A 24,165-nucleotide genomic window follows, 5' to 3' on the forward strand; every position below is an offset into this window, starting at 1 on the left:
GCATAAATTAAATCAACATCTATATGAGGGTGAAAGCTAAACACCCTAGGTACACCGTGATACTGTAATAATTAATTCATAATTTATCGTCATTGGCAGCTACAGATATTCTAATGGAACCATGAGGATGATAAACCCAAATAGCCTAGGTACACCGTGATACTGTAATAATTAATTCATAATTTATCGTCATTGGCAGCTACAGATATTCTAATGGAACCATGAGGATGATAAACCCAAATAGCCTAGGTACACCGTGATACTGTAATAATTAATTCATAATTTATCGTCATTGGCAGCTACAGATATTCTAATGGAACCATGAGGATGATAAACCCAAATAGCCTAGGTACACCGTGATACTGTAATAATTAATTCATAATTTATCGTCATTGGCAGCTACAGATATTCTAATGGAACCATGAGGATGATAAACCCAAATAGCCTAGGTACACCGTGATACTGTAATAATTAATTCATAATTTATCGTCATTGGCAGCTACAGATATGCTAATGGAACCATGAGGATGATAAACCCAAATAGCCTAGGTACACCGTGATACTCTAATAATGAATTCATAATTTATCCTCATTGTCAGGTACGTATCTCCTAATAAAAAAATTAGCATGTAGGCTAACGACTAGGTACTACACCTATTGAAAACTAAGAATGTACTTTTTAATATTTGAATCCTTACTAACAGACCCAATGAACCATCGCTATTACTACGTTATGATGGGTGATTTCATTATCAACGTTTTGGACAACTGCCACCAGTCTCGCCGACCTCGAGTTACCGGTCAAGACTCCAACAAGAGTGACAGCAACGACACAATCAGCTGTGACAGCGTTCCTAACGCCTCAGTGTCTGTGGTAAATTTAGTGATGTCAAACCACTTAGTAGACGCTGTCATAATTGATGGTAAAAGAAACAAAGATTCGGTGGTACGGGAAGCAAATATTTCTAGATCCGTAAGAATTAGGACAAGATAATCTCGCTCTCAGCAAATTTTCTTTTTTTTAAGATATTTGGGATTTTCTAATTCCATCGTAATCCCCAGAGCACAGTTCGAAAAGTTTAACATTCATTTAAATTTGTATTTAAATCTGTGCTGCCCTGTAAAAGTTTGCCAAAAAACGCAAGCACTAAATAGATAACAAATGTAATGCTGAAGCCGAGAAAAACTCAAGTTGTCCTCTGATCGCTATACACTCAAAATGACAATAATTTTTAAAATCCGGATCTATAAAAATTTAAAAATAAATCCAAGCTGTAAAGCTATATGGTTTTTTTTAACATATATTGGTTGTTTTTTTTTTTCAAAAACTCTTGCTATACTATTTGGGGGCATAGTTAAAAATAAAGCAGTTGTTTCAAAAGAGGTCATATCAAAATTAGGACTCGGTTTGCTGGTGATAAATTCTAGCCGGCCAAAGAGTTGAATACGCGACACCTGTGGCTTGTAAGTAAGGATCTTGCTAGGCCATAGCTCATCAATATCTCAAGTAAACGTCGCACGAAGGAAGAGGGCCCTACAGTCTCAATGGGCTTGGCTGCTGTTGAGAGCAAGGGCTCATCAGAATCATTTAGCAGATTCTAGTTGAAAGGTAGAACTATTTCAATTTATTGTCAGTGTGGCTCATGTCTAACAATGATCCAACCATATTTTGAGGTCTCTGACCGCTTTAGTAAATTTGGCATTTCCAGCAAAAGTTTTCCCCTCACTTCTAAATATCTTAAAATAACCCCTATTTTCAAAAAATAAGATTCTACCGATAATTATTTGCCTTTCTCGGTTTTTCAGTTCTCGGCAAAATATTCAAACCCAGTTTTAACCACAGAGCTCCAGTTTCAGAACAAAAACAAACAGTTCTCAAGTGAAAAATTCTGGTTAAAAAAGGGCAAATCGACAATAGACGCAATCATGAGTCTTGTTGATACTACAGTAACGATTGCAAATGTCTGAAACCCTATTTCCTTTCAAACACTCCATCGTCATTAACACACTTTAAATTAATTGTATAGGGGTTGGGCAGTTTAAATTATATTCTAAATAGGTTTGTTGAAGAGTTTGATTCTATTGACCATGTACATTGCGCCTTCACAGATTAGGCCCATGGCGTTCGAGCGTATCTCTATAATAGCTAACTTCATTAGTATAAGTCAAAGAACTAAATTGATCTAAACCTCAAATCCTTCTTCCTATCCAATAAAAATGAGTTATAAAGTAATGAAAGTATCAGACTCTTCTGTTTTATGGAAATTACATATAATCTTGAGTACCACACGTGACAATTGTTAAGTGTGCTGACAATACGACTCTTGGTTACAATGAAATATTGAAATGTGTGTTGGATTTTACACATGTATTTTGATCAACGAACTATACTACTGGAACGCGCACTGCCCATAAGCAGCATGTTGTGTTTTTCCGGTCGCACACAGCTGTGCGTTACTGGTGTATCCATGGATTTGCAGGCGCTTAAAGTGGGCAAGAACTCACCAAGTTCTGTACTCCATGCCAATGATGCTGATCTTAGAACACATTAACTTTTTATTGATTTTAAATCTAAGGGTAAATTAAGTAGATCAAGTGATGATGTACGGTATTGAAAATTGTAAAATATTATTATTTACTCTAGTTATCTCAAACAAATGCGACCACTTCTAAATTGACAGGAAGCCACGAGTTACTTTGAATTAAAACTGTGACTAAACTATTTTTTTTAAATAATATCTCATCACATCGAAAAAACAAAAACTTTTGACATTAAAAAAGAAACCAACTTAGAAATAAGGCAAAAATATTGGTCAAAATAATTTTATTTTCTAACACGTAGATTAAGTGTGTCATGTTTGTAAATTTTTTGTAGTTTATTTTGAAATAAAATACTGTCAATAAAAAGTTGTTTTTTTTTTTCATCTGGGTAATATTTTAATGCCTGTAATATTTGTTTCCGACTTTGTAAGAAAAATAAAAGTCAAAATCTCAGTTATTTTGATATTGCACAAAAATCAGTTTTTTTTAACAGAAAATAAAAATCCACGGTAAAAAGCAGCTACTAACATTTGTAATAATAAATAAATTGTAGTATCTAACAATTGTATTAAGTCTACAAGGCGTTTTAAAGTGATATTAGATCATTACTATAATGCCTGCCATATGGGCGGAGTTAGTTCTTGCCCATTTCCAGCGCCTGCAGACTCGGAACGCAGCCCAGGATTTCGGCTCGGTTTCTCCGGCCCAGAGCGCGTTCCATTATTATAATTCGTTGATTTTGATTCAATAATAAATCATTGTATATTGACTAGGTTTAGGTTATGATCTTTCGACAGCTGTCGGAGATAATCAGTGCGGAAGTGTTCAAGTGGCCGATCAACGCTTTAGTTTGACGTGAGTGACGGGCAGTGTTGCCAATCTTGTCAAACAAGATTTCCCACGCTATGTTTTATTTATAGCACTTTATGGAAATTTTGATCGTGATTGGTGATGAAATAAATCGCACTTAACTCTTACTACGCATGAGGAAGAAGATGAGTAAGAATAATTTAATGATCTCTTACTAAAGTTAGTTCTTGACTCCAAGTTATGGTGCTAAACTCAATGTAGACAGGCCAGTCTCAATGAAATACTTAGAAAAATATTATGTTCACGTATTAAATACGTTTATTTTTTGTAATTACTTTTCAGCTGAATCGACTTGTTTAATTCGCAGACCACCTGTGCTGTTAAAAAAAGTGATTCTTATAATGTACTCTTCAATTATAACTAATAACTTTCACAGGCTCCAGTTTTTCAAAAATCTTTCTTTAAAGTGTTTAAGATGAGATACTAGAAAAAGTCACTGAGATACATAAAAGCCAGATGTAGACTATGAAGTGAGGGGCTGAGATGATACCAGTTTCGGAGATGCAAAATCACGTTCCTGCCTGGCAATCTCCGCCAAATGAGACTGATGCGTTATGAACAATAACGATACTTTTGCCGATAAATCGCTGGTATTCTCCACTAATACGGTCTTCACGTCTGAATGATTCAGAGTTTCATCTCTAAATTCAGGCGTGTACATTTTCTGCGTTGTTATCATTAAGGAGCAATAGCTTCCGTGTCCAGTGATGGAGATTTTACGAGCCACTAATCTGGTAGAAACTGTATACATATCCAGAACATCATAAATACTCGGGAATGTAATGCCAAAGGATATATTTCAAAAGAGTTTCAAATAAATTATCCACAGCCGCCGGTTGTCAATGACGAGAGAGCGTCAGCACCGGTAGCACGGATCTGGATCTGTGTCTTTAATCTTGCGTTATATTTTATATTTCGTGTCCAGCTTAAACTCATTGAGCCACTGAGTTGTAGAAGAAGGGCTGTACGCGCTAAACATCCGTTTCATTTACGCGACTTCATGTTTGGTACATAGAAGAATATTTATACTGAGCTTTTCAGTTTAAAACTCATTAGAGTCCGTAGAATGCTAAAACATAGCTAACAATCTCTCAGGCAAAACCAAATGAGTTGATATTGTTAGCGAATATTATCTTTTAGAACGATAAGATTAGGAATCGTGGCAATAGTTAAGCCAGGACTCCTTTCTATCTTAAACAACATGTCAATTTTTCCTCGTACAACACTTATAATGCAACGATTCAATTCTGTGTTTGCGTAATAGAGCCGAGGTCATTTGGGTTTCTGCCCTTTTACCACTGACTGGGAATTTTAAAATCAGATCTAAATAAAAATTAAAATCGTATTTTTAAATCCCCCGACATTCAAAGGTCGTAATTTTGTTTACTCGAAGGCTTCATATAATTTAAGTATTCAAAAACATTTTATAATTTTAAATTATTTTTCTTTAAAAAAAAATCAATCATAATCTTTATTTTGAGAATTTTTTTACATTATAATCCATGTTGTGTTATTCCTCACTGGAAAGAGCGTATCAATTCTGCAAAATGACACCTCTCATAGATGTCTATGTCAATTCGGAGAGCTTCTAGAGCAGGTGAGTTTTTGGAAACTTAAGAAGACATACAAGAAGATAAACATTAAAAAATTTAGTTTTTCTTAGTCCCAGCGCTTATTATTATTACTATACCGAATTATATTACAATTTCTAGTAGTGATGTAAATTGAATGTGTTGATGTAAAATGGAAGGAATGTTCTTCCAAAAAATAAACCTGCATTTCTTCCACGAAACTAGCAAATGTGTATTTTCTAATGCACAAGCAACACTGTAATCTACTAAGGAAAACTGCATTAGACTTGTCTGTTATAACAATTAACCCTTCGCGTCGTTAAGAGATGACAAAGGAAATGGACTACACTTTAAAACTAACTAAAATGTAAAATTATTATCATAATTGCTATAATTATAATGTAATAATTCAACTTCCCCCTTCTTTCATGTGTATTTACACTTTATGACTGATCTTGGTATGGGAAACGGTTTGCTTTCACTATTATACATATGTATTAACGAATAACGAAATCTTTACTACATTTTCTTAAAAAGACATGTGAGTAACATCTACCATTTTATTCCTGTGTAAGTGGTGAAAGAGAAACATAACTGTTCATTTCTTCGAGTCCTCTAAACCATTTATGTGACGTTATTCCATCCTTTCGACCTAAATACTATGAAGGTATAGGGCTACTATTGACAATTACATGACAAACGCAACATTGGTCAAAATATGCACAAGTCAACAACAAAATTTACGTCACTACTCCTCGAGACCGAAATAAAGAGTCACTTTTGATTCATTTGATATAAAAGTTGTTGATATTAGTATCGCAAAATACAATGAATATCTCGAACTGAAATATGTATACGCACACAATGAGAACAATGTGTAATATATGGACGTTAAGTGTGTATTGACAATTATTGAAAGTTATTCGTATTATGGTCAGCAGGATTACATTTGTGTGTGGTATTTAGTTAATTTTGAAAAACACTATCAAACGCTGCCAACTGATGTTATTCTTCTTCGACTGCTAGAATCCCAAAAAAACTCAATCGGTTCTATTTTAAAAGATCATTATAACTGTATGGATCGTAAAATGTTGAGTCTTTTTCTTCTCTCTTCCAATAAGCGCAGTATCTAACAAACTCTTCCATAAACAAAACGCAATAGTACACACGAGTCTAAAAACGTATACTGTACTAGGCAGCTTAAGGCCAAGAAATAGCGCTATAGATCTGAATGTGTAATAATAGTTTTATCACGTTTCAAGGAAATCCTTATCTAATCCACTTCCTTCCTAGAAGTTTATCGAGAGAGGAGATAAAGTGGTCTGGACATTATTTACAACAAGGGCTCCTTCGTCTGTTAAAGTGGGGCATTAGGCCGACGGTTCAGGCCATTTGGTCTAAGAGACGCTGCTGAGGGTCCCCTGGCCTGCATGTCCCATGTCCCCTAATAATGTATTACAAGGGGACCCCTCGATTTCCACATGCTGCTGATATGGAAACAAGCTGTTTGGGACGGAGATTCACTCTTCTGCAGACAAATACAATAGCGGTAAAATAGATCAGAGACTTATGATATAATAATTATAAACGAGCAGAAGAATCTTGAAGCAGAGACAGTTATATTCCAGGAACATTCACAGCACATTCGGAAAACACACGAATTTGACAACATCGGGACGAGGACGGGACAGTTCACTCGTTGTCTCGCGTCATCTCATAGTTTTGAGACAGAAGAATTTCCGTGTGTGTTATTCACAGTATACAGTAAAGATGTTTTTTTGTGAATTTGTAGAAAAACTGTATTTTGTAAATTATATCATTGAATTAACGATAAATCCTATTTGAAACCATTGTGCTGCGTATCTTTGTGAGTTTATACTTTCCAGGTGTCAAGAACATGCCGGGTATCTTGCCACTTGGATAATGAACGTGATCCCGCATTAACTGACCAGAGCATACAAATGCTGCAAAATTACACCTCTTTCAGGTCTCCAGGTCAAATAAAAGAGCTTCTAGAGGAATGTCAGAAACATGTGTTCATGTCTTTTTGGTGATTTTATGGAAACTTTCCAAATCGTATTTCGGAAATGGTTTTCGATAAAAGTTTAAAATGCGTAGGTGAATTATTATCTAAAGTGTGTTGACATCGAAGAACTCGATGATTTTCCAGTTATTCAATTAAGTTTTGGAAAAACAATATTTTGAACAAACAATGCGGGTGTTTATAATATCATGCGTCTTTCTCCACTTTAAAACTAGGATTATATTAATTTACCATTCGTTATTTAATTATTTAACTTTCCGTGTAATTAAAAAATATTTCGCATTTGTGAAATATGAATATATACATATAGAAATCGTTTTTGAAACATTATTAATTTACAGTCCTCAAGATGTATGACTGTACAAATAATTTACAGAATACCTTAAATATGGTATTTAACGTACATGGCATAAAACGGAAAAGAGCGATGGCAACTATTTGAGCCCGGCCCAAAATAGAAAATCCTACTTTAACCCATTCCATTTGATTTGTTTTGAAATTTTTGTGTTCGGAATTGGTTGCGCACAGGGAAAGTTCTGAGACCTTCAATATTAAGATATTTGTTATAATGCAAAACAAATTATCTAACCTATGTCTTAACTAAATAAATAGCAGTTGAAATTCTTCTAGAGACTAAATTGTCAGAGAGCATATTGTGATGAGATTATTTGTAAAAAATTTTTTCTACAAAAACATAAACAACTTCGTTAATAATTTTGTTGAAATAAAAATTTGTTTATTCTAAACCTTTCAATTTCAATTGTTGAATCATGTTTATCATAGTTTTACAAAGTATGTCTACACGATAGTCCTTCCCCCAGTACCCAATATATGAAAGTATTCAGTTTATTGCTGAAATTTCAACATTGTGTTGCTTGTATTTTAAAGTATTGCTTAAATTGTATCTTTATATGCACAGTTAAAACAGACATAACCTTTAAAAGTTACAAAAGCTGCACAAATGTAAAGTTGAATATGAACATTTTATATTTCTTACGATGTTGATGGATTACTGGATCTTGAGTTTGAAGTGGTGTTGGAACCACACATTGATAGAGATTTCCGACCTTGAGGGCCGGTATGGCAAAAACCAGATGATTTTGAAAGCAGGTGCGGGCGTTAGCTGTTGCTTGGCAACGACAAAAATCAATATCCACCCTCGCCGCCCGGCTGCGGCGATCAGGGCCTTGAAACTTCTGTCTGGATTCAGACATATTGTATTGATCTCTGGTCTCTCCATTCATAAACGGCCATTAGGAGAGACCTCTGCACGGTCGGTTCCCCTTGCTGTCATTTTACTGGTCGCGTACTTCATTCTTTATAATATGGAAACAAATGACTACGAAATTCCTTAGATTCTAATTATAACTTTTTTATAAAAAAAATGTATAAATGATACTATATTTATTTCTTCTATTGATAGTGAAGGCTATTTATGATACTATAATTCAGTTTGCATCATTGTCCGAATAAAATTTACGCCCACAAAATGTTTACGGCAGTCGTCCCGACAAACCGCTGCTCTCTGTTGACCAAACGGGGCCTAAAAATACACGCCCGTATGATTATTCAATAAACTATCATTAGTTTAGTAAGTTGACACATTTACACCAATGTCAACAACAAGTAGCAAATCTTTTCCTGTTATAAAGTTTGTTTTGAATAAAATGTATTATCAAACACAATACATAATATTGTATGTAGTCAAAATAATATCCTTAGACTGTATAACATGTATATAACGCGCAAAAAAATCGTAAAAGGTTCTAGTGGCTACAACAACAGGATGGTGCTACTTTCCACACATAGAATGATTGTAGTGGCTCTATAACAGAATGTTGCTACATGCCAGACATTGACTGGCATTTGCCGGCTCTTGGATTCGATGGAATCGTTCTCCTTCTTATTGTTTATGTGTAACAGCGATTAATCCCCAAATTAGTTCAAGAGAATAATGTATTATTAAACTTTTACCATAGTGTATCTTTTGTACACACTATATAAATTATTTAAATACAATTTTTTTTTAACGAAATAAAATATTACAAAGGGAATCAAAGTTTTATTTAATAAATATTGCACGCTGTGAATAAAACTTCGCTTTACATATAATTATGTTTGATTCTCCATCCTTATTTAACGTGGTATGGAACTCTTTATTACATTTAAGAACTCCAGACTCGTCATTGTACTTCCCCCTGAATATGTGAGAGCCACAGAAGTTACAAAAAATTCACTTTTCAAAAGTTTCACTTTAATCATTTAGCTTAGAAATGTTGTTAAGCAAATTAAAATATTAAATAAAGTAAACCTGTTCAGAACTCAACCTGTCCGGAATGTTTTTATATATTGGTGTAATTTGATTTTTTTACTACAACTATCCGTCAGCTTTATCGTTCGGCGGGCGGTCTGTTTCTTCTTATCGGTGACCTTTTGACCTTATCAGTGGTTATCAGAAGCACTGACAACCGCAAGGCTAATTATTGTTTTTATCAGCTTTTAAGCGTTAGATGAATGCTCTCTGTATGATCTGTCATTTTACTTGTATTTTTTGTTACTAGTTCATCGATTAGTAGAAACAGTGAACTTTGTTGATCGGAACCTAAAATCACATGGCGATTTTAATTCTGTCTGATGTCTCAAGAAAATTACAAAATATTTACTTTTCGTTTATACATTATTTTACGTCAATTTTATTTCACTGTTTTGTGTAGTTTAAATTTGATACATATACATATATTTAAAAATAATATTAGGCGTGAAAAATAAAGTTTTTACATGTTTCTCTACAACTCTTAAAATGTGATTAAAGACCAATCATCTGCGATGACACATCTTCCTGTAATGCCAATTCATTCTATGTGTTAGTGGAGTTTGCCCATGACTAGTAAAAATGGATAATGTACTTTTTTAAACTTTTGCTTTCCTAAAACAAATTGCCAAGTCATTGACTTAAATACCAATGTCAGTTGCCTGCTGCTGTAAAAGCACGATGTCTTAATTAAACAGAATTATAAAAAATAGTAATGTGACGTAAGATATTGATGAAGTATCGATAATTCATATTTTTGTAAAACAATTCGAATCCATCCATTTTAATAAAAACAAATAACTCGTGTCAAGAGAGCCTAAAGTATCATAGTTTATAAGATGTCAACTTCAACCCATAAATAGTTCTTAAACCATGTTTTACCATATAGTAAAAATATTTTTCTTTATTTAAGATTAATATTTATTGAAAAGCCCTCTAATTACATACTAAACCACAAATTAACATTTCCATAGCATTATTTTTTTAAAGTAAAGCTCATAAAACTCTTCCACACACACTGTGAAATACACTGAACAAACTGTAAACAGATTAAAGTAATCCAATATTATTACATATAATTCACAAAGATACTGATACGGAGTAAGAGTGATAAGAAACAAAAGTTTCCTCGTACGAAAAGATAGATAAGAATCTGTCTCTTCCACATACACTGTGAAATACACTGAACAAACTGTAAACAGATTAAAGTAATCCAATATTATTACATATAATTCACCAAGATACTGATACGGAGTAAGAGTGATAAGAAACAAAAGTTTCCTCGTACGAAAAGATAGATAAGAATCTGTCTCTTTCACTAACTTAGAAATATTAGGCTATATATCGCAGTCATTCAGGTGTTCCTTTGTTAGTTTAGAATAGCTGTAAAGTAATTTATAGAATTTTAATTTTTTACTAAAATTCTTCTATAATCTGAAAGTAACACATTGGGCGCCGCCGCGGCTGGTGCAACGCGTCATCGCAACGGTTCTTGTGTGTTAAGGTATAAGTAACACGTAGTGTACTGATTCGACATAAAAATGGTGTAGTCAGAAAATAAAAATAATTCTAGGAAACCGATTTTATACACGACTTTTGTAGCTTCGAGAATCAGGTAACGTACCCTTACAATTACAACTTATTGGTTCCCTTAGGAAACAATATTTTTATTCTCGAAACCGAAGACTTGAGTAGCTTCGAGAATCAGATAACGTACCCTTATTGTTACGACGTATGGGTTTCGTCAAAAAAACAAACATTTATTCTTGAAAACCGATATTTTACATGACTTTTGTAGCTTCGAGAATCAGATAACTTACCAGTACTATTACAACTTATAGGTTTTGCCAGGAAATAATATTATTATTCTTGATGCTATACATAACTTTAGTAGCTTTGAGAATCAAATATCGGCACTTACAATTATAACACAATCGGTTTTATCGTAAACTAAGTACTTCCGTGAGAAGTGTCGATGTTACACTACAGTACAGTCAGGTACTGATATTGTCAATCAGCGGTGGCGGGATACTTTCAAATCCCAAATTTTACTCTTGTGATACTTGTAATTTTAGTAAGGCTTATTTTGTAATGGCATTTCTTCTTTTCAGACGACCAGAATGAACGGGGTAAACGGCATGAACGGCCACCACGAGAACGGCGAGCTTTCTAACGGCTCGAACAAGGGCGTGTGGACTATCGGGCTCATCAACTGCCAGTTCAAGTATCTGACGGCGGAGACGTTCGGGTTCAAGGTCAGTGTTGTCTCCTCCATTCTGGCCACACTAAATATATTTATTATTTATAAACATATCGAAAGAGATTCAAATTTAATGTTTCATTTTCAAGCTTTACAAGTATGTACCTCACAAACATTCTCTCCGTGCATTGTACAGATGTATTGCTTGGCTCTTAGAACTTACATTGTTAAAAAAATATAACAGGTATAATTATATTAGATTAATTTTAATAATAATTTATGTATATCTAGGGTGGTGCAATTGGTTGGGATGATTCATTTTTAATTTTTAGAAAATATAGAAGTAATTGCTATTTAATATAGCTTTTCTGAAGAGAATTATTACATTATCGTCACACGAATTATAGCCATTTAAAGTAGGCTATAATGTATGGGCATCTTATAACTAGGCCCAGAGGAAAATATTTCAAATATCTTTTAAAATATTGTTTACTATTAAAAAATAAAATAAGTTAAGGACTTGTGAGGTAAGTCTGGTTCAAGGTATCGACACTTGAAAATGGTTATTACAAATTATCAGAGTTCAGAATGAATATTAAATATTGTATTAAATATATATTATGGAACTAATAAATTATAGAAGCTTGTTTCATACTGGAATTATTTATTAATTTAAAAATAAACACCCCAACAATACAGTTTGATGGTACACCATAGGAAATCCACTTTCATGTTTTATCGCAAAGATATTTAGCAGTAAATTTGAAACTCATGCTAAAAAATTAATTGTTTTACAAGAATCTGGAAGCGATATGTCGATGATGTTTTTGCTTTTTTCGACAATAAACCAAATCTTCAAGATTTTATTAATTTTCTCGATTTATTTTACCCTTCAATAAAATTTACTTGTGAAATAGAACATAACAATTAACTCCCATTTCTAGATTCATTAATTGTAAAAAATACAACTGGCCATTTTGAGTTTGATACGTACAGAAAATCAGCACAAAACGACAGATATATTTCATTTTGTTTATTTCATCCTCCTCCACAAAAAGTTAGATTTTTCATATTTTAATATAAATAGGCTACACACGTCTTTATCAGCAGAAAATTATAATAAAAGTCAACAAAATAAAGAAATTGCATTATTTAATTAATGGCTACAAAACTGAGATGATTGAACATATGATGAAAAAGAAAAGGAAAATTATTTAAAGAAATTCTAGAACAACTCACTATAAAATAAAATGTAAATAACTTGAAAATGGATATATTTTTCCTGCAAAAATCGAACTACAACATTCCTAGAAACTTTAAAAAACATGCCAATATTAATGTATCTTTAAATTCCAAAATTTAATATTAAAATATATTAGGAAATCCGAAGTATAAAATAAACGAGGCAGACTATCTGGAATTTACGTTTAATGGCGTGTTTTTATTTAAATACACAATTGTTTATATTATTTTAATTATTATTATATACCTCTTTGACTTCAGTTGTGGGTCTGATGATGTTTTCTTTAAAAACAAAATACCACACACAAATAAAAATTTTATCATGTAAAGTGTGTTTTTTTTACTAATTTTACAAAACCATTCTTAAAAACATATTTTATAACTAATTCTTAAATTAATAATATACTAAATACATAGTTTATTACGGGTTTAAATTAAAACAATAAAACCAAATCCAAGGGGAACATAGATTGTTCCTATTCTTTACATATACACTTTAACCATTTAATAACATCTCGATCGTATATTAGTGTGTTTAGTCAGATTGGACCGTATTTATATTATGGTGTATTTATTGTAGATTCGTGGTGCTCGGCAATTTATATGCTTTTGTAAAGAATGTATATATAGGTTTAAAGACAATTTGACTTTTCTGCTTCCTATATGGGTATTTGTGAACACTAATAATGTAAATAATTTTGCATAAATTTCAAAGAAAATATTTACGAAAGGAAAATCTTAAACGTAGAAATTATGGACGTGATTATTCTCTTTAACATTTCGAGACAAATAAATATTGATAAAGGATTTATTCAGTATTAATATGAACAGCTGAAAGAAAATAAAACATTCACTAAACAATCTCATAGAATTATTTCATATTTATTCGAGTTTTGAAAACCAGAATCTGTAGTAATTCATGACCAAGTGTCAATTCTAAACAAGTCATAATAATAAGCTTTAGTCGCTACCATAATATGAGAGATAATCTGTTACCGCATTATTTTTAGAATGTTTCAACTCGTGTTTTATTGTAACAAATTATTGCTGTATTACAAAACTATATTAATCAGTTAGAAATATTAAAATTAACTCAATATTCTTATGTGGAATTTGATTTCTGTTCCCAAAGTCATTCAAATTAAACATGTTCTAAATTAGGTAAAAATATATTAACTATAGACTATAGAGATATTAAAAAGTTTCATTTTTATAAATCAGTAATATTAAATTGTATTATTTTTATTTTTAGTATTAAGCATAATTGTTTTATGTTTTTATTAGACTTTTGATCAAAACTCTCGTTTGGGCTCTGTAATTGTGAGTATTTTGATTTGTGTGATTTTTTCTGATGTCATAATTTTTGTCCATTTTTCTAACTAAGCTAGTTTGACAACATTTTATAGTGTGTAACATTGTCTATTTTCAGTATTTATTGACCTTAGATTTTGTTTTTTAATTTGTTCTATATATTTATTAAACATAATGATTAGTTATTATAATTGTGTTGTGAGGAGTGCAGGAAAATCGTATGCATATCCTTGTATTGTTTTACACCATTATCTCTGTTATTGTAAGTATCAATTTAAAATTAACTAACTCTCATTTAATACTAATTATTATCTAAAGTGGCGTATAATTGATGTATTAGTAGTATATCTTGCTTTACGTAGCAGTACTTTTTACCTTCGCAAAGAAGCTTGGGTGCTTCAGAAGTTTTTCTTAATGCTATTTTTCCACTATAGTATTATTACTGTTATCAAATATTTATCCGTATGTAATATTTTAAAATTGTATTGAAAAGGTCTGTGCAGTAAGTATACAATATTTATTGATATATTTAAAAAAAAAAAACTAATGAATGTTTGTAGAAATAGTATAAAGGTGTTTAATTTGTTACCCATTAGCAATCTGTAAACTATAAATCTGACAATAAAATTTAAATTTCTTTATTTTTAAGAGTTTTAATTTTTTCGTAAATAGCAGATATTTTTTAATTCGGCTGTTAACTACATTTTGTTTTATGTTATATCCTATATTTCACGCTAATTTCGGATAGAAAACATTATTCAAAAACTTTTATTCTTGGATACATTGTTATAATTCAAACGTCAAATATTTGACAGAGCAATTCTGTTGTGCCCAAGATGGCAGTATACGAGTATGCGTGTCCTCGGTTACAGATAAACGCGAACGGTGCCTCCTTGAAGAAGAAGCAGATCTGGACTCTGGAACCGGCCGGGGGGGAGGCTGCCGCCATCTACCTCCGGTCCCACTTGGGCAAGTACCTAGCGGTAGACAGCTTCGGCAACGTGACGTGCGAGAGTGACGAGAAGGAACAGGGTGGCAAATTCCTCATCACCGTCCCCGACAACAGCAACCCTTCTGGCCGCTGGGCGCTCAAGAACATCGCGAGAGGGTACTACCTGGGTGCCTCTGCTGACAAGCTGACCTGCACGGCCAAGACCCCTGGCAACGCGGAGTTCTGGCTGGTTCATCTGGCCGCGAGACCACAGGTAACAAGATAGAGTAGATTTAGGGCTATAAAATACGGAGTACTTCCACACGGTGGCGGAGGGGGTCGGTCATTGGTTTGCGGTTTCCTTGAGATACACTAATGTTGTCGATATAGAGCTCCACAGGAATCTCATATTATGGCCATGAATCGGAAGTGCAATGAATAAATTGCGGGTTGGAAAATATTGAATTACGCTCAGTGCATGATTCAAAATATGGAGCTGCCCAAGGTGTATGCTTATTCAACAAATCCTTCATTAGGTAAATCAATTCTTCAATGTTGTAGATAGCAGCTTCTTTCCTTTACAAATCTTCTGTGTTACATTCACCAGTTTCTCGTTTTATTTCCGTTTGTAATCCTGGAAAGCTGGAAAAAGTTTGTTTACTGTCCTGAAGAGAGGGTGTATTGTGAGCACAGCAAAATTGCTTAACTTTAACACATATCTACCTGGCGTTTCACCGGTAGTGTGTTTGGTGGTTGTTTGCGCCATTTTGGTTATATGTATGGTGACGATATAGTATTCGTCATGCGCCAACTTTCCATGTACCGCAACAAGTCTCTTTTTGAGCACGTGTTGAGTCACGATTGTGATATCATTTACTAATCTGGGACGCGGCCATTATAACACAAATTAATAGAGTATTTTTTTACAAAACATCATTATATGTATTTGAAACTTGTATGTTAGCAAAATTTAATAGCATAGCAGTCATTTACGGGTTTGCGGTGCACAGGTAAGACACCCGCGATCAGTAGTAAACGTCCGATACTTAGCTTTATCTGCTAGTCTGACTCATTATGTCTAACTGCGGGTATGCCTCTTAATTTCTGACTGTGAGTCTCCCCCTATAATGTTGGTGCAAGTTGGTTTGGAGGCTTCCTGCGTGGCTAAAATGCATCACAAAGGAACCAATCTTTTTAACTCAAAATCCAAGGAGCATTTGGTGGCAGGATTTGTTACATTAAAGTTTGTATTAAATATATTCTTTCTTGAAGAGGTTCTATTACTTAAATTATTTTTTTTACCTAAAAACATGAAAACTTTTTAAAAATGTTAAATGTTTTATAAATGATTGTATAATATTGAAACTGTCTACACCCAGCAGTAGTCATGCAACAATAAATGTAGCCTACTTTAATTTGAAATCGAATTTGAGGCTTGTTACAATCGGCCTTCCTGTGTCATCTGACTTGTCTTATCTGATCTGTGTGCACCGCAATGTCTCGTGGAGTCAACTGGGGGATTCATGCCACCTTTTGTGGCTTTTGAAACGAAGTTGTCTGTAGTCAAGACCAATATAGCCAAGATCGAAGTCGCTATGGGTCATATTCCACATAAAACTAACATTCCTTTGGTTTCCATTTATCATTAATCTATTAGGTCATGAAATGAAATTTGCTAATAAGAGTAGATTTCAACTGTTAAAGACCTCATACGATTCTGATGCTGTAGTGAATCAAATCAGAAGAAACGCCTCTCTATCAGGTTGATGTCCATCCTTACAAATACGGAAGAACAAATCTTTCTGATGCTGTAGCGATTCAAATCAGAAGAAACGCCTATGTATCAAGTTGATGTCCATCCTTACAAAGATGTAAGAATACATCGTTTCGATGCTTTAGCGCTTCAAAACAGAAGAAACGGCTTGCTATCAGTTTGATGAGTCAAGTGGCCGCCTGTGTACGTTAGTTAAGTCAAAGCGATACTTGGCGATAATGAGCTTGTAAATAGCTTCTCTTATCACTCTTTACCCTCCCCTCCACACTGCATTCACTCGCTAGAGTAGACTTTCACCGTCTATCGTTTAGTTGTTAGGAGTATCTAATCTACTTTTTAGTATTGGCTTTTATTTTATCGGAAACAAAATTGTTTTAACGTTCATTTGTCAATGGCCGACTTGAAGCGACTACATGCCCAAGTGTACATTTATCTGAATATGAATGAAGGATGAATATGTGAGTAAGGTGAGATCTATTGTTTCATAGCTTGTGCCATAACTCATCTGTAGCCCATTGGCCTTCACGTCGTGCCAACATAACCAAGTTAATATTATCTGAATATGAATGAAGGATGAGTGTATGAGAAAGGTGGAAACTATTGTTTCTTAGCTTATCATAAATCAATTTTAACTAATTAGCCTTTTTATGGTGTCAACATTATCAAGTTTGTTATTAATCAATATAAGTTATTCTTCAATGAGTACAGTAAGGTCTATTGTTTTAGCCAATGCTATAAATCAATAGTACGAGCCAATATCCAATTATTGCAGTCTGAAGTTGTATGTGGGTCTCGACCTACAAAACTTTTAATCTAGTTTATATTGGTTACAGTAAGGCCGAAAGGTCTTCTTATTTAAGGCTACATGTCGTCCAGGAAATATAAGATATTATAGAAAGACGTTGTACACCCTAGCTTCAATAGATTACAAAACTACGCCACCGTAATCTGTGTCACCGTTTGCGTTAATATCAGCTGTAGAAGGAACAACCGACTCTTGACTCTCACCGTGTGCTTGCAGCTGTTTGTGTCTCTGTTTACATTTTGTCAGGAGCCGAGGGGAGACTAACTAATACCAACTGACAATTTCGAGTCGCTGTACGGTACGTAGTATTGCGTGAAGTTGATCTTCGAATACGCCCTTCGTTAAATTGTACTTTTAATTAGTTTTATAGGTTATACTCTGTAAATACCATTTATTTGTACAATTCATGATATAGTTCTATAAATAAAGTGATACGGGTTATCGTTGTGCGCCCATATTAGTTTCTTATCACTGTGTTATGTGTTGCCATAGAGATCCAGTTTCGTCAGTTTGAAAACTCGTTCAGTGTGCAATATTGTCGTATTTTTGTTGGACATGCTCCTTTACGAGGTATTTTTGATCTGAAAAAAAAAAATTATGGTTGCCTGTAAAGTCGGTTTTACGGGCGAAGATTTTACGTGACAACGTCTTTTTCTCGGTAGAATATTTATTGATATGAATATTATTAAATTGCACAATAGGAACAAGGAATTGAATAAAAATAAGAATTGCACAAATTTTAACTATAGAAATATATTTTGTTTACTAAAACATTGTACATAATTTGAAATTAATTAAAATTTGTTATTGTAAATGGTAAAGTTGAATAAAACATTTACTAAAATTGGAATTTGAAATTCTTGCTAAACACAGTTAAATTCTAACTCCGCGCGTGGTGATTGGTCGGTTTAGTTCGTTTGTTTGGTCGCACTGTTATGACAGGTTAGAGGTTATAATTTGTTATTTTAAATGTTTGACTAGCAATACGCGCTGTTTCTTCTCAATCGACTGAATTACGATTGATTGCAGAGTGATTTAAACTAATAATTTACTTAACACTATCAACATTTGTCAATAGTATGACATAACCTATAAACTCAGTTTCTCAACTTTTGTGTCAATCTAACAATTAATCAATCAATCATAGTTTACGATAATGAAATATCAGTGTACAATTATTTACCTTTATTGTTGTAGTTGTTGTAAATGACGAATCTAAGCACTCCACATTTTCACGAATAAACATAGTTATCTGCTTTATCCCGTGCGGCGGACCCACAGTTATCTGCTTTATCCCGTGCGGATCCCGTGCGGCGGACTCACTGGACGGGCATCGTAACGTTACCGGGCGTTACACTTTTTCATGAGTGACTCCGAGCCGCAACCTAATTTAAGACGTTGTCACGTCAATAAAGATATGGATGGGAAATTGACTCTCAAACCTCCTGCTCACCACTTGTAATACTTATCATGGAAGGGATTGATGTATTGGTCGATCGTTCTTCACCTTTTAATCTAGAAACCATTTATCTTGAAAAAGTGCAAATCTCTGTACTACTATTCAACACTGTCTCTTTTTTGTTTTTATATTCCAATATTATTTAAAATTTTATTATATTGTCAATAAAACGGTAAATGAAGTAATATTTCTTTTACAATGTTAGGTTCATTAAAATCTATAAAATTAGTACTATAAGCACTATGCTATACATACATTCTTTGTTTCAACATGTATTTGTAACAACTCGTAAACTCCATATAACATTTTCTCAAAAAACATTTTGAGCACTATCTCTCAGTCTTTTGCTTGATAGTAGGAAGAAAGGGAAACAAAACTGTACCTCTTTCGAGTTCTCTAAAACTTTGGATGTCAGGGCATTCCATTGATGTTCAGCCCAGCTCCGTAAAAATACGCTTTTAACAAAATAAAAAATTTCAATAACTCTGTGTATTTTCTTAAGACCAGTTTTCTGGAATCCTGACACCTACTTATATTCGCTGTTGTTAATTTAGCTATTCAAATGTGTTTACCAAGATTCTATCTGAAATTCTTGACACAGATGATTTTGGTTAAGACTATTTTATATTTCATAAGTTTTTTTACTCTGAAATCCCTGATACCAGCTCATATTGTGTGGCTGGAATAGTTGGAATCCAATTGGAATAATTTTATAAGACCTCTCCTGGAATTCTTGACACAACTGATTTTGGGCAGGGATATTTTATTATTTTGATTGAGACCATTTCTCTGGAGCTCTGAACACCAGATCATTTTGTCTGTGACTAATTTGGCTGTTGGAGTATTCTCATTGAGGTCTTTTATGTGAAGCCCTTGTAACCTTTGTTCTTGAACCTTTGAATTTTAATATTTCCATAAGGCCTAAAAAATTAAATCATATATTTTCACTGGTTTTAAATACTGGCTGTTTTAAAGTTTTGATTATACATTTTATCAAAATTATTAAAATGAATAATTATTAATTATTAATTCATTTTATTAAAATGAATGTAAACAGTGCTCCAAGAAATTACATAAAGCTTTGGACATTATTTGCTAAAATGGAATGTGAATTAACATGAAAATGACTTTTTAAATGACTTTTGTGTTACCAAATATAGTTTATTAAATAGGTTTATTTAAAGTTTACGCTCATTGGAAATTAAAATACAATTTACCATTCAATACTAAAAGAATTAAACAAAACCTGTCACTTTTATATAGTATTTATGTTACTTAAAATGGTTTACTACCTTATATATGTTCTTCAAATGCAATACCAAATCCGAAAAAGTCATCAATGTATTAAGTAAGAACAATTGTAGTTTTTAACATAAATTTTCAAGTATAACATCATTAACTAGTGGCTAATTTGGTTGGCCAATTTTTACATAATGCAAAATTATTTTTGTTTTGAAACATGAAATCAATCCAGTACTATAGCTAAGCTATATTGCTTTAATATCGTATTTTACCGGGTTTGCTGTATTTGGGTAACTTTTCGTAGGTCAACCTGCGTTCCGTCGGACGCAAACGATTCGCCCACCTCTCGGAGAACCTGGATGAAATCCACGTAGACGCCAACATACCTTGGGGGGAAGACACCCTCTTCACCCTGGAGTTCAGGGTGGACGATGGCGGCAAGTATGCTCTTCACACCTGCAACAACAAGTACCTCTCAAGGTCAGTGGAGGTTACATCGCCTTCTCGATGTAATAATAATATGTTTTATTGCGTACAAACACTGACATGTTATCGCAATCGTCAAAAGTGAATGACATACTACAATTTTGCATACATTCAGTACATTTGAGTCTCATTTATACCTACAATTTTTACATTTACCCCAATTCTCATTCATTCAAAATTTATTCCCACTCTTAGCCGTGGTCTCCCAAAAATGTGTCATAAACTGACTTTCTATACTGTTATATAATACAGAGTGGTAAAACTTTTCAAAAGTCTATGAAATGACCTTCTTTATTTATTTCTGTTTGGAATAAAAGTGAAGAATTTCTAAGACCTGATTAAAATCAATGCAACAAAACACTATAAAAGATCTGTCTTGATTTGTCAGATAGATGGCTGGCTACTTGTTGGCTTAAAATATCAATCTGATTTTTATAATTATAGTCTCTAAAACTATTCTGCATTCTCTTACAACTTTTTATATCATTATACAGGTTATATTTATGCACTGTACTGTTACATTAAATCTCATCAAAGATTAATTTTATCCTTCCTGATGCTTGCCAGTCTAAAATACTCTCCTCTAAATTAATCTAACAGAACTTCAGTTCATTGCTCACACTACATAATGCACTTTTATTTTCGTAATAGATAAGTAAAATGTTTATAATTCTTCTCCAGTTGGTTTTATGTCATTGGGATCATATTTTTACCTATGTACTATACAATTGTATTGTTGTTACTTTATATTTTCTGTATGAAAGTAAAATGAGCCTTTCATCGCTAATTTTATTATGTTAAAAATAGTCTGCAAGAGCATCATCATGCATATAAAGTATCATCTTGTACACAAGTCATCAACACTATTCAGTGTTTTATGTGTATTTATATCTAATATAATTTTATTATGTTAAAAATAGTCTGCAAGAGCATCATCATGCATATAAAGTATCATCTTGTACACAAGTCATCAACACTATTCAGTGTTTTATGTGTATTTATATCTAATATAATTTTATTATGTTAAAAATAGTCTGCAAGAGCATCATCATGCATATAAAGTATCATCTTGTACACAAGTCATCAACACTATTCAGTGTTTTATGTGTATTTATATCTAATATAATTTTATTATGTTAAAAATAGTCTGCAAGAGCATCATCATGCATATAAAGTATCATCTTGTACACAAGTCATCAACACTATTCAGTGTTTTATGTGTATTTATATCTAATATAATTTTATTATGTTAAAAATAGTCTGCAAGAGCATCATCATGCATATAAAGTATCATCTTGTACACAAGTCATCAACACTATTCAGTGTTTTATGTGTATTTATATCTAATATAATTTTATTATGTTAAAAATAGTCTGCAAGAGCATCATCATGCATATAAAGTATCATCTTGTACACAAGTCATCAACACTATTCAGTGTTTTATGCGTATTTATATCTAATATAATTTATTACATGTTGTAATTTAACCTTGTGTCTTCATTTGGTATAACCAGTTTTTAAAGGACTTTGACATTGAAATTAACTGATATGGACACTATAAACCATTCATTGTATTGTATATCATATTACTAAATGATAACTCGAAACTAACTCTCATAATCTAATGTTTTGTTTTCCAAAGAATAAATCATACTTGTTCCTCTCAATTAATATATTACATTAATATATTATTAAGTTTACGACCAATGATAAACAATGTTTCCCTTCTGTTTACATAAGCTGACCTAATCTAGACTAACATAGTTTACACATTACCTATGTACCCAATCATCATAACGTAACTAATTTAATTTAACATCCTATCCAAAACAATCCATAGTAAAATATTGAGACAAGAGTTGCAAGTAATGTATGCCACCAACTTATCGTAATCTAAATATTGATAAATATATTCAGATACTAATACATAGATGATAAATAGGATTATGAATATTTGCCACTGTTAAGTTAATGAATTGTATCTTATCTAACCTTTGCTGTTACAGGGAAGGCAAGTTGGTGGACGAATGTAACCCCAACTGTCTCTACTCTGCTGAGTACCACAGTGGACAGCTGGCTCTCAGAGACATCTCCGGGGCCTATCTTTCTCCTATTGGCAGCAAGGCAGTGCTCAAATCTCGGTCCAACTCTGTCACAAAGGATGAACTTTTTACGCTTGAAGACTCTCTTCCACAGGCATCTTTTGTGGCTGCCCTCAATTCGAGATACGTCTCCGTCAAACAGGGTAAGTCTATTTTACGTTCCATTTGAAAAAATACATGTCCTCTTTTACATTAAGAATTTATTGTTTGGAATGTTATGTGTTAAGAGATCCAAGCAATGTGTTAAGCTTGACCTCCCTTTAAGACATTGTATAGCCACTGAGTAAGAAATTCTGTTCCAGTTTTTTAATAAATGAGTAGATTGGAAAGTTTGTGATTGGATGTGTGGAAGTGAAATAAGTCAGCAAGCTTATATATTAACAAGAAGGTCTGCCAAAATGACTTGCCTGGTAGTCAAAGGACATCAAGAGACATTCCCGAGTAGACGACTAGGTGTTCAATAACACATACTTTAGGCATTTCGTCTCTCTAAATCACCCATCTCAGTAACACTCCAAACAATCCAACCCTTGGTCGTACTGGGTATCTCCAGAATTAGGTCTTTTGAAGAACCTACAAGTCCCCGAAGTTCCCCATAACAACCTGGATGAGAACTAAATATGAGATTAGAAAAAGCCAAAATCCCACTGGGGCAATTGTTGAGAAAGCACCCTTAAATTGCTAAAAAAAAATCTATTTTTGAGCTAGAAATCCAATTTTCTAATAGAATTTGTTTTCAACTTTCTTGCTATAAGTTATTTGCCCATTGCACAGCACTTTTTCATTAGAAATCTCAGTAGTTTTGTAAGTCTTACAGTTATTGTAAAGTACATTTATCTATTAGCAGCAATATAACATAAACCTATTATTGAGGATCTCAGGTTTCTGTAATGTGCTAAAAGCTAGATAGAGATCATCACTGGCTAACCTTTCAATTATTTTTTAAATATTGTAGGAAATTTATATTTTTTAAACCCTTATTATTCATGCTACATAATTTCTTTAGTATGATTTCTTTAGGAGTAAGTCTGATGAATATTGCTAGTAAATTCTTAATTGTTCAATCAATCTCTGAAAAAGTATATGATTTTGTAATCATCGTTCAAAATTTTATTTATAAAAATTAAATTTATAACAATTCACTCTTTTATGTGTTGAAGAATATAGAAGCTATGTACTCGTATATAAACCAATGCTCGCCTGCTAAAATGTAACAATTTTGTTTAAACAGCACATAGTGACTGTAGTATAAAATTTACAAACCTAACAGTCATTG

General features: G+C 32.9%; 1 protein-coding gene across 7 annotated transcripts in view; it reads left to right on the top strand.

The window, feature by feature from the left end:
• The window catches only part of LOC124354513 (protein singed), a 79,094-nt gene that overhangs the window by 7,304 nt on the left and 47,625 nt on the right, over nt 1–24,165 (top strand). For 5 of the 7 annotated variants that reach the window (XM_046805031.1, XM_046805030.1, XM_046805033.1 and 2 more), the window contains exons 2-6: nt 11,449–11,592; nt 14,064–14,099; nt 14,963–15,295; nt 20,606–20,781; nt 22,794–23,032. In XM_046805031.1, the coding sequence (XP_046660987.1) occupies nt 11,458–11,592; nt 14,064–14,099; nt 14,963–15,295; nt 20,606–20,781; nt 22,794–23,032 (919 nt within the window). In that variant the 5' untranslated portion in view covers nt 11,449–11,457. The remainder of the gene's footprint in view (nt 1–11,448; nt 11,593–14,063; nt 14,100–14,962; nt 15,296–20,605; nt 20,782–22,793; nt 23,033–24,165) is intronic. The other 2 variants (XM_046805032.1, XM_046805035.1) reach the window with 1 other exon arrangement.

The sequence above is a fragment of the Homalodisca vitripennis genome, chromosome 2, assembly GCF_021130785.1.
Source record: "Homalodisca vitripennis isolate AUS2020 chromosome 2, UT_GWSS_2.1, whole genome shotgun sequence".
Taxonomy (NCBI): domain Eukaryota; kingdom Metazoa; phylum Arthropoda; class Insecta; order Hemiptera; family Cicadellidae; genus Homalodisca; species Homalodisca vitripennis.